The sequence below is a fragment of the Brachionichthys hirsutus genome, chromosome 19, assembly GCF_040956055.1.
Source record: "Brachionichthys hirsutus isolate HB-005 chromosome 19, CSIRO-AGI_Bhir_v1, whole genome shotgun sequence".
NCBI classification, from domain to species: Eukaryota; Metazoa; Chordata; class Actinopteri; order Lophiiformes; family Brachionichthyidae; genus Brachionichthys; species Brachionichthys hirsutus.
In genome coordinates this window covers 11725578-11736955 of record NC_090915.1, presented here as the reverse complement: position 1 = coordinate 11736955, position 11378 = coordinate 11725578, and the positions used below count along the sequence as shown (strand labels likewise).

The 11378-nt window shown below is 52.6% G+C and overlaps 3 protein-coding genes across 7 annotated transcripts; 2 read left to right on the top strand and 1 right to left on the bottom strand.

Moving 5' to 3' along the window:
* Positions 1–463: 463 nt before the first annotated feature.
* Positions 464–1353, top strand: LOC137908954 (myosin light chain 4-like). Of its 2 annotated transcripts, XM_068753387.1 has the most exons (2): positions 529–580; positions 635–1353. In XM_068753387.1, exons 1-2 carry the CDS (start codon positions 529–531, stop codon positions 1135–1137), a joined length of 555 nt encoding a protein of 184 aa, XP_068609488.1. In that variant the 3' UTR covers positions 1138–1353. The 2 variants fall into 2 exon arrangements, with proteins under 2 accessions (XP_068609487.1, XP_068609488.1); XM_068753386.1 differs by having other exon boundaries at positions 464–1353.
* Positions 1354–3165: 1812 nt separating this feature from the next.
* Positions 3166–9129, top strand: dnajc21 (DnaJ heat shock protein family (Hsp40) member C21). 4 transcript variants are annotated; one of them, XM_068752719.1, is made up of 11 exons: positions 3166–3469; positions 5307–5400; positions 5487–5610; positions 5904–6035; positions 6104–6408; positions 6914–7192; positions 7457–7612; positions 7691–7739; positions 7883–7977; positions 8064–8130; positions 8985–9129. In XM_068752719.1, the coding sequence occupies exons 1-11, from the start codon at positions 3373–3375 to the stop codon at positions 9111–9113; spliced, it is 1527 nt and encodes a 508-aa protein (XP_068608820.1). In that variant the 5' UTR covers positions 3166–3372; the 3' UTR covers positions 9114–9129. The 4 variants fall into 4 exon arrangements, with proteins under 4 accessions (XP_068608820.1, XP_068608819.1, XP_068608818.1 ...); XM_068752718.1 differs by having other exon boundaries at positions 8061–8130; XM_068752717.1 differs by having other exon boundaries at positions 7805–7977.
* Positions 9130–9703: 574 nt separating this feature from the next.
* On the bottom strand, positions 9704–11218 carry agxt2 (alanine--glyoxylate aminotransferase 2). The gene is made up of 5 exons (XM_068752721.1): positions 11090–11218; positions 10857–10945; positions 10636–10785; positions 9916–10014; positions 9704–9839 (listed from the first exon to the last, which is right to left on the bottom strand). The coding sequence occupies exons 1-5, from the start codon at positions 11160–11162 to the stop codon at positions 9738–9740; spliced, it is 513 nt and encodes a 170-aa protein (XP_068608822.1). The 5' UTR covers positions 11163–11218; the 3' UTR covers positions 9704–9737.
* Positions 11219–11378: the final 160 nt, after the last annotated feature.

Here is an 11378-nt window from a genome sequence, read left to right as displayed (position 1 = left end):
CCCGAGGCCACAGCATAAATCCCAACGGCATTTCATTCATTAGCCTCGGACCTCGTAATCGTTCCTGGGTGGAGAACGAGACTCTCGTTTGCTCGTCCATCCTGAGATTCATCCCAGAACGTCTTGGACAAAGGAGTCAGAGGACGTTGCTCTAGGATGCAGTGATGTCCAACCGTTTCAGAGCAAAGCTATTTTGGTCCCCCCCCCGATGATCCCTTTGTCCATCAGAGGGACACAGCCTGTCCAGCCTAATGCAGCTGGACCCACGCTAATGACAGCAAAGAGGCCGGCCGGCTGGATGGCAGCAGCTGAGAACAATATTTAATGCTGACATCACTCGCGACGGGAATCTATTCCTGGTTTCTTCCTTTTAGAGTTGTGCTGTTGGAAGTCGCCGTCTCGCTCTCCAGACCAGGCCGATATAAAAGCTTGGGAAGCGCTGGCCCTCTGCGCCCGGGAATCGCTTCGAATCCCTTCGGACTCTTGTTTCCCAGCAAGTGCCAGCTCGCCTCGGAGTCTCTTAACATCATGGCACCAAAGAAGATTGAACCCAAGAAGCCTGAGCCCAAAAAGCCCGAGCTGAAGAAAGACGTGGCTGCAGCGGCGAAGCCGGCTCATCTCAGCGAGCCGCTGGCTGAGCCGCCCAAGGAGCCGCCGTTTGACCCCAAAAGCATCACTCTTGAGTACACCTCGGACCAGATTGAGGAGTTCAAGGAGGCCTTCACTTTGTTTGACCGCACACCGAAGGGAGAAATGAAGATCACGTTCGCCCAGTGTGGAGACGTGATGCGAGCTCTGGGTCAGAACCCCACCAATGCAGATGTCCTCAAAGTGCTGGGGAAGCCCCGTCCAGAGGACATGAGCACTAAAATGGTGGACTTCGAGACCTTCCTGCCGATGCTGCAGCACATCTCACGCATTAAAGACCAAGGCAACTTTGAGGATTTTGTGGAGGGGCTCAGGGTTTTTGACAAGGAAGGCAACGGTACCATCATGGGGGCAGAACTGCGCCACGTGCTGGCGACGCTGGGGGAGAGGATGACGGAGGACGAGGTGGACAGACTGATGGCTGGACAGGAGGACGCAAACGGCTGCATCAACTACGCCTCCTTCGTAAAGCACATTCTGTCCGGTTGAAAGTGACACTCGCCATAAAGACTCGACTTGACCTCTGTTGTCTTCTGGATTCTTGCTTTGTTAAATTAGAGGCGAGCGTGTCACATGACCTGTGACATCACTCTGCTGTAAAAGGCAGAACGTGAAGAAACGGCATGTTATTGGTTCTTTTTAGGAGCAGAGGGACATGAACATGGACGTCTATAAAAACATGAATAAAACAAACCTGATTGCAAACGGCCTCACAAAAGTCATTTCAGTAAATGTGTGGGAAAACGCTGATGAAGGTGCTTTTAGTCTATTCAGCTCTTCCCATCAGATGCTTAATGGGATTAGGGAGAAGTAATGGGATTAGGGAGAAGTATTGGGATTAGGGAGAAGTATTGGGATTAGGGAGAAGTATTGGGATTAGGGAGAAGTATTGTTGGGATGAACAAACAGGATTTAGGATCTGAAAATAGACGCAGATCTGGTTCTGCTCGACTTTACACAAAGATGTGTGAACGGACGGGTCTTTGTGTCTGAGAGACAGCTGGCACACACGCGCGCGCGCACACACACACACACACACGCACACACGCACACACACACACACTGCCGATCTATTCTCGTCTCTATTGGAACAAACATCTGGTAGAATGCTGAAACTGAATGGCCCCCCTGAATCTGGTCTTGGTGTTACGTTCACCTCTTCTGTCAGACCCGTTGATAATAACTAGTAATAACTAGTCAATAACTAGTTGATAACAGCAGCAGCAACAGGTTTGTACAGAACTAGAATCTGGTCTGATTTCTAGCAGGAAAGAAAACTGCAGAATTCTGAAGCAGAACAGAACCGGCCCACTGAGTGGTGCCCCCCTTTCAACCACTAGGCCTCAGAGCTGGAAGATGCTCCGTCTACACTGGTGTCGATTCCCTGTTTTACCTGGTGCAGGTAAATGGTGACCCCGCCTAAATGTGGGAAGAGACTAAAGAGGAGACAAAGTGCCCGTCCTTCGCTCTCGCGGTAAAACAGCAGCGTTCGTTCATTGTGCTTCGTGGGATGGGTTCAGCCCAGCAGGGTGCCACCGGGCTGCTCCGTCAGAACAACCACCACACGGTTTATTCATGCGGCCTCACTGGAACAGGTGAGAACAATGAAAGGTGCGTGAGGAGAGCGACCGAGCTGCGAGCTCTGTAGCACGAAGGGCTCTGCCTCCTCTTCATCACTCTGTTCACCTGTTACTGCTCTGTGGTCACGAAGCCTGTTCACGGTGAGGATCACGGCCACGGAGCTCTGCTGCCCCCCGGTGGTCACTGTAAAAATTACACAACTGGGTGTCCAGAGAAGAAGAGACAGGGACTACATCGGTAGAAGGATGCTGAGGATGGAACTACCAGGGAACAGGACTAGAGGACGACCCAGGAGAAGAGACATGGACGTAGTGAGGGAGGACATGAGAGTGGCTGGTGTTGGGGAGGGCGATGCAAAGGACAGGGTGAAGTGGAGAACTTTGGGTTGCTGTGGCGACCCCTCATGGGACAAGAAGAAGGAAGTCCAGTAGTTGTTTACTCAAAGGGTAATTGTTGGGTCACCTTTTACTAACAGATTCTAAACTTTGAGGAATTAACAGCTGTAGAATATAAAATACATTAAAAAAACATTCAGTAAAATGTTTAACAAAGATTTTTATTCAAAAAAGGAACGAGACATTATCGAATTATTAAGTGTTACTGTAATGAGCCTGACCCAGCTGTAAACAGAATATGTTCATTCCTAAACTGGATGAAACGTAAGGAGCCTCAAATTCTACAAACAGCTCGATAGTTAAATGTTTCTGAATATAGAATATATATTTAAAGAATATAGAAAAACATGCTCCGAAATAGGAAGACAACTTGAAACCAGCGTGAACGAGTCAGAGTGGCTCATTTCAAACAGCAGGGGGCAGCAATGCGTGATTACATATTGAAATCTGCCCAAATCATGAAGCAAAGAAGAGAAAACCTCGCGAGATCTCAGGGCGTTGCTTAGTTTTCTGTACGGAACCGGTTCTGGATGAAGCAGCGAATTAGAATCGGTTGTGGAGTTGTTGGTCAGGAGTAAACCTAAATCTATTTGAACACGTGAGGACAAAACAACATAAAATGATTGTAGAAATGCTCTTTAGCTTTGGCTTCCCTTAGCTTGCTTCGGTTAGCTACATGCTAACGTTAGCCTCGTCGGCGTGACTTGACTCTGTTATTATTGATGCTTTAGTTTTATGTGCTGCAACAATGAAGTGTCACTACGAGATCTTAAGTGTGAAGCGAGACGCCGGAGACGACGACGTGAAGAAAGCCTACCGTAAACTGGCACTGCGGTGGCATCCGGGTAAGAGCCGATGAACGCTCTAATAGAGAGCAGATTAACGCTCTAATAGAGAGCAGATTAACGCTCTAATAGAGAGCAGATTAACGCTCTAATAGAGCAGGTGAACGCTCTAATAGAGAGCAGATTAACGCTCTAATAGAGCAGGTGAACGCTCTAATAGAGAGCAGGTGAACGCTCGAATAGAGAGCAGATTAATGCTCTAATAGAGAGCAGATTAACGCTCTAATAGAGAGCAGATTAACGCTCTAATAGAGCAGGTGAACGCTCTAATAGAGAGCAGGTGAACGCTCGAATAGAGAGCAGATTAATGCTCTAATAGAGAGCAGATTAACGCTCTAATAGAGAGCAGATTAACGCTCTAATAGAGCAGGTGAACGCTCTAATAGAGAGCAGGTGAACGCTCGAATAGAGAGCAGATTAATGCTCTAATAGAGAGCAGATTAACGCTCTAATAGAGAGCAGGTGAACACTCGAATAGAGCCGGTGAACGCTCTAATAGAGAGCAGGTGAACGCTCTAATAGAGAGCAGATTAATGCTCTAATAGAGAGCCGATTAACGCTCTAATAGAGAGCAGATTAACGCTCTAATAGAGAGCAGGTGAACACTCGAATAGAGCCGGTGAACGCTCTAATAGAGCAGGTAAACGCTCTAATAGAGAGCAGGTGAACGCTCTAATAGAGAGCAGATTAACGCTCTAATAGAGAGCCGATGAACGCTCGAATAGAGAGCAGGTGAACACTCGAATAGAGCCGGTGAACGCTCTAATAGAGAGCAGGTGAACGCTCTAATAGAGAGCAGATTAATGCTCTAATAGAGAGCCGATGAACGCTCGAATAGAGAGCAGATTAACGCTCTAATAGAGAGCAGATTAACGCTCTAATAGAGAGCAGGTTAATGCTCTAATAGAGCAGATTAACGCTTTAATAGAGAGCAGATGAACGCTCTAATAGAGAGCAGGTGAACACTCGAATAGAGCCGGTGAACGCTCTAATAGAGCAGGTAAACGCTCTAATAGAGAGCAGGTGAACGCTCTAATAGAGAGCAGATTAACGCTCTAATAGAGAGCCGATGAACGCTCGAATAGAGAGCAGGTGAACACTCGAATAGAGCCGGTGAACGCTCTAATAGAGCAGGTAAACGCTCTAATAGAGAGCAGGTGAACGCTCTAATAGAGAGCAGATTAACGCTCTAATAGAGAGCAGATGAACGCTCTAATAGAGAGCAGGTGAACACTCGAATAGAGCCGGTGAACGCTCTAATAGAGCAGGTAAACGCTCTAATAGAGAGCAGATTAACGCTCTAATAGAGAGCAGATGAACGCTCTAATAGAGAGCAGGTGAACACTCGAATAGAGCCGGTGAACGCTCTAATAGAGCAGGTAAACGCTCTAATAGAGAGCAGGTGAACGCTCTAATAGAGAGCAGATTAATGCTCTAATAGAGAGCCGATGAACGCTCTAATAGAGAGCAGGTGAACGCTCTAATAGAGAGCAGGTAAACGCTCTAATAGAGAGCAGATTAACGCTCTAATAGAGAGCAGATGAACGCTCTAATAGAGAGCAGGTGAACACTCGAATAGAGCCGGTGAACGCTCTAATAGAGCAGGTAAACGCTCTAATAGAGAGCAGGTGAACGCTCTAATAGAGAGCAGATTAATGCTCTAATAGAGAGCCGATGAACGCTCTAATAGAGAGCAGGTGAACGCTCTAATAGAGAGCAGGTTAATGCTCTAATAGAGCAGATTAACGCTCTAATAGAGAGCAGGTGAACGCTCTTATTAGTGCTCGCTCAGCTGTTCGCTCTCACAGCGTCTGCGCTTTGCTTCTGATGTCTCCAGATAAAAACTTGGACAATGGCGACGAGGCTGCGGAGCAGTTCAAGCTCGTCCAGGCGGCCTACGACGTCCTGAGCGACCCGCAGGAGCGAGCCTGGTGCGTGCAGCTCGGGTGCAGCTCGGGTGGAGCGTGCAGAGCTTCGTCTGTGGGTGATCTGAAGCCCCCCCTCTTTCTCTGGGCAGGTATGACGACCACCGGGAGGCGCTGCTGAGAGGAGGCCTGAGCGGTGACTACGAGGACGACGGCATCGAGCTGCTGCCGTTCTTCACCGTTACCTGCTACTGCGGCTACGCAGACGATGAGAAGGTGAGATGAACTAGAACCTCAGCCCGCCGGGTCCCCACGGCGTGCCCAGAGGCCCAGTCTGTTGCCACATAATAAATGTTAGCTTGAAACGCGTGACGGCGAAGGCGCAAGCGGGCTCGTTTAACGTGCACATTAATAAAAGTCCCAGAAACGAGTTCTTTGGTTCTGTTCCTCAGTGAACGAGGTTTAGGAAGGTTCTCCTCGTGCTTGGTTCTGTTCCTCAGCACCAGAAAGGTCGTGACCTCACAGGAAGCTGTTCAGCGTTCCCTTTTAACCCTTCCTGTCTGCCTCAGGGCTTTTACACCATCTACAGGAATGTCTTTGAGACGGTTGTGAAGGAGGAGATGGAGCATTGCAAGGTGGATGAAGAGGAGGAGGAGGAGGAGTTCCCTCCCTTTGGAGCCTCTCAGAGTGACTATGATAGCGTAAGCTGAGCCTTCATAGATGATCCTGGGCTGCCTGATGTTCCTCATGAGTCTGTCTCCTTTGACAGGTGGTCCATGTCTTCTACGGCTACTGGCAGAGCTTCTGCACTCGCAAGACCTTTGCTTGGAAGGAGGCGTACGACACGAGGCAGGCCTCCAACCGATGGGAGAAACGGGCCATGGAGAAGGAGAACAAGAAGACCCGAGAGAAGGCTCGAAAGGAGCGCAACGAACTCCTGCGACAACTCGTGGCTTTCGTCCGCAAGCGGGACCGCCGTGTCCAGGCCCACAGGAAGCTGGTGGAGGAGCAGAACGCCGAGAAGACCAAGAAGGTGGAGGAGCTGAGGAGGAAGCAGAGGCTCAGCCAGGCAAAGTGAGGAGCGAAGAACGTTGTCTGGTCGGTTCATCTTGTGTTCCTCCTTTCCAGGCTGGCAGAGGAGCAGAAGGAGCAGAGCTGGAGAAGGAGCTGGTTTCATCTCGTGTTCCTCCTTTCCAGGCTGGCAGAGGAGTACAAGGAGCAGAGCCGGAGAAGGAGCTGGTTTCATCTCGTGTTCCTTCTTTCCAGGCTGGCAGAGGAGTACAAGGAGCAGAGCCGGAGAAGGAGCTGGTTTCATCTCGTGTTCCTCCTTTCCAGGCTGGCAGAGGAGCAGAGCTGGAGAAGGAGCTGGTTTCATCTCGTGTTCCTCCTTTCCAGGCTGGCAGAGGAGCAGAAGGAGCAGAGCTGGAGAAGGAGCTGGTTTCATCTCGTGTTCCTCCTTTCCAGGCTGGCAGAGGAGCTGGAGAAGGAGCTGGTTTCATCTCGTGTTCCTCCTTTCCAGGCTGGCAGAGGAGCAGAGCTGGAGAAGGAGCTGGTTTCATCTCGTGTTCCTCCTTTCCAGGCTGGCAGAGGAGTACAAGGAGCAGAGCTGGGCGGCCATGTCGGAGCTGGAGAAGGAGCTGCAGCAGATGGAGGCTCAGTACGGACAAGAGTTCGGAGACGCATCGGAGAGCGAGGAAGAAGAGAGCGGTGAGGAGGAAGGAGGTGGGTCAGGCGTGCCGTTAACCCCTTCACCCCCTTTCACCGAGGCGGAGCAGCCGGGTGGAGACGAGCCCACTAGTGATCGGTACGGAGTTCTGTTCTGCCCAGCCTGTGACAAATCCTTCAAATCGGATCAAGCGTGAGTACCCCCCATCTGGTCTGTTCTGTTCTGATCCGGTCTGGTCTGTCCTGTTCTGAACCGGTCTGGTCTGTCCTGTTCTGGTCCGGTCTGTCCTGTCCTGAACCGGTCTGGTCTGTCCTGTTCTGGTCCGGTCTGTCCTATTCTGAACCGGTCTGTTCTGATCCGGTCTGGTCTGTCCTGTTCTGAACCGGTCTGGTCTGTCCTGTTCTGGTCCGGTCTTTGATGTCTAATATCTTGTCATCTTTACTTTCTTCTCGACAGCATGAAAAACCATGAGAAATCCAAAAAGCACCGGGAGATGGTGGCGTTACTACGGCAACAGCTGGAGAAGGACGAGGATTTGCTTGATTTGAACCTGGAAGGACTGCATGGAGGAGAGGAGGAGGAGCAGGAGGAGGAAGACAAGCGGAGGCCAAAGTATGAATCTGGGCGTGTCGATCCTCGATGACTCATCAGAGTTGGCTATGATGTCATCGGCGTGTTTCCTGCCTGCAGGTTATCCAAAAAGCAGAAGAAGAAGAAGAAACAGCAGGAAGTGTCTCCTGTGAGTTTCCTTTTCCTTCAGTGACGGTTTAGAGGAGCTTCGTTCACGTCCTCCTTCTGCCTCAGACGTCTGTGGAGGAAGAGCAGGAGAAAGGTACGTGTGAGGAGGAGGAGGAGCTTCGTTCATGTCCTCTTCTGCTTCAGACGTCTGTGGAGGAAGAGGAGGAGACCCCCGAGAAGTCAGGTGACCCTCCAGAGCCTGAGACGCAGGACGACCCCCGTCCCACAGAGGTCCAGAGGTCAGCCTCGTCTCCTTACCCATCAGCACGTGGGGGGGGGGGGGGCAGCTCCTTCCTCACTGGTTTGGATTTTGTTTTTTCAGCAGCTCTGGGAAGTCGAAGGGCAAGAAGGGCGGGAAAGACAAACCCAACCGCAGAGAGCGGCTTCCTGAGGTACGTGTTCCCCGGTGCCGTCCAGAACCACACGACTCCCCGGTGCCGTCCAGAACCACACGACTCCCCGGTGCCGTCCAGAACCACACGACTCCCCGGTGCCGTCCAGAACCACACGACTCCCCGGTGCCGTCCAGAACCACACGACCCCCGGTGCCGTCCAGAACCACACGACTCCCCGGTGCCGTCCAGAACCACACGACTCCCCGGTGCCGTCCAGAACCACACGACTCCCCGGTGCCGTCCAGAACCACACGACCCCCCGGTGCCGTCCAGAACCACACGACTCCCCGGTGCCGTCCAGAACCACACGACCCCCCGGTGCCGTCCAGAACCACACGACTCCCCGGTGCCGTCCAGAACCACACGACTCCCCGGTGCCGTCCAGAACCACACGACCCCCCGGTGCCGTCCAGAACCACACGACTCCCCGGTGCCGTCCAGAACCACACGACTCCCCGGTGCCGTCCAGAACCACACGACTCCCCGGTGCCGTCCAGAACCACACGACTCCCCGGTGCCGTCCAGAACCACACGACCCCCCGGTGCCGTCCAGAACCACACGACTCCCCGGTGCCGTCCAGAACCACACGACCCCCCGGTGCCGTCCAGAACCACACGACTCCCCGGTGCCGTCCAGAACCACACGACCCCCCGGTGCCGTCCAGAACCACACGACTCCCCGGTGCCGTCCAGAACCACACGACTCCCCGGTGCCGTCCAGAACCACACGACCCCCCGGTGCCGTCCAGAACCACACGACCCCCCGGTGCCGTCGGGTTACTCCTCACGGTTCTGTCTGATGTCGTCCAATAACACACATCATTAAAAGCGCTCTTTGGCTCCCCCCCCAGGAGGCCGGTCTCCGCTGCGTGACCTGCAACTACGAGTTCCCCACCAGAAACAAGCTGTTCGACCACCTGAAGGCCAGCGGCCACGCCTCCGCGAGCAGGAGCAGGAAGGACAAGAAGAAGAACCGATGACCCGTCTTTCAGTCTGGGACGATGGACCAGAGACGGCCTGGCGGGACCGGCTGGGGTCCCACAGCAGACCCGTTTTATTTTCATTAAATTAAAGCCACCTTGAGAACGAGCATTAATTCAATTCAGTTTTATTCCTAGATCACAACAGGAAGTCCTCTCAAGGCTTCACAGGAGTAGCAGGGACAGACAGAACCCAACTCGACCCACAAGAGCAATGGAGGCAGAAACCTTGGACAGAACCTAGGCTCATGGTGGACGGCCATCTGTCTGACCGGCTGGGGGGGGGCAACAGCTAGCCCTGCTCACTAAACGCGTTGAGACAAGGTCGTCGTACACAAATAGAAGCAACAGGACAAAGTCCTATTCAGATCAAAGGAAAGGATCACAGAATGATAATAAACCTGGAGATGAAGGTGATGAGGAGGAGGAGACAGGTGTGTAGTCAGTCTCTGGTTTTATGTTGCAATCATTTAATCTTGTTCTGGAATGTCGGTTAGAGACGACGCTCAGATTACTCGGATGGATAGTCGACGCCCCGGCGCCGGGCGGGTCTCCGGGCGGGTCTCCGGGCGGGTCTCCGGGCGGGTCTCCGGGCGGGTCTCCGGGCGGACCTTCATCAGACCTTCATCTCGTCTCCGTGTACTTGTGGACGGCTCTGTTGAAAACCGCCAGGAAGAAGTCGGCGTCTTCCATCGTGATGCACATGGGGGGTTTGATGCGGAAGGTCTGAACGATGACGGGACATGTTAGCGAGGTCGTCAAAGGAGCCCGCCGTGTGTGGTGCAGGTGGGCCGGGCCTCACCTGTCCATAGAGACCCCCCTTCCCTATCAGGACACCCATGTCCTTGATGTCCTCAAAGATCTCACCGACTCCCTCAGGAGACAGCGGCTCCCTGCTGGCCTGTGGACGATGGGAGGAGGTGAAGCGTCTCGACAATAACCATCACAAGCCACGCCCCTGTCGTCATCACACCAGAAACTAACCAACCAGAAACGACTCATCACTCCTCTACTGGCTCTGATGACATCATCACTCCTCTACTGGCTCTGACTGATGACATCATCACTCCTCTACTGGCTCTGACTGATGACATCGTCACTCCTGTCCTGGCTCTAACTGATGACATCATCACTCCTGTCCTGGCTCTGATGACATCATCACTCTTGTCCTGGCTCTAACTGATGACATCATTACTGTGTTTCGGTCTTTTGTCTCTCTTGCTTTGACTTTTCTGTCTTTATTGTCGAAATAGTTCGTAACATAAAAAGAAAATTGTACTCTCGAGATGCCCCTCCCTAAACTAGACCCCCCCCCCCATCGCGGCTGAACTTGAGACCACCTTGTGAGGTGCACCCCGTTAGACCCTGAAGAGACTAGGGTAAACCATTCCTGTTACACATTTGCCCATAGACAAGGCTGGCCCTTGATGCCTCCGGGGGGGCAGAAAAACCTCACAGGTCCACTGCTGCATGCTAATGGCTAACTGGGGCGCTGCTGGAACGGTCCCCGGGGGATCAGCACCTTGTCTTGGACCATTTCCACGCCGATCTGGAGGCCTTTTCCTCTGACATCCCCGATGATGTCATATTTGTCTCTGAGCTTTGCCAGTTCCTTCATCAGATAGGTTCCCACCTCCAGACTGGTCTGCTGCGTGCCGTCCTCTCCGATAGCCTGGGCAGAGAAACGGATGGACTTATGATCCGGCGGTTCTGGACGGCGTTAGAAACAAGATCCGTTCTTACATCGAGCACCGAAGAGGCAACAGCACAAGCCACGGGATTCCCTCCGAAGGTGGTGAAGTGAACGCCCCTGGAGAACGAGGCAGCAATGTCTGAAAGAAAAGCACAAACGGCAGACGGCAGGCACCACTGAAGAAGAAGGGCTTCGCCAGAGACGTCGGGTTAGGAGACGGACAGAAGACAGGGACACGGAGACGAAAATGCTCCTCCCGTCAGCAGGAGCGTTTTAATCTCACCTGCTGTCGTCACAACAGCTCCCATTGGGAATCCATTACCAATGCCCTTCGCCATAGTAACCACATCAGGCATGACCTCATGACCCTGGAAACCCCAGAAGTGGCTTCCTGTTCGGCCGAATCCAGTCTGGACCTGAAAGACAACAATCATATCTGAGCAGGCTTTGGAACGCATGCAGCTGCTCCTCCCTGCTCCTCCTCCCTGCTCCTCCTGTCTGCTCCTCCTGTGTGCTCCTCCTGTGTGCTCCTCCTGTGTGCTCCTCCTGTCTGCTCCTCCTGTGTGCTCCTC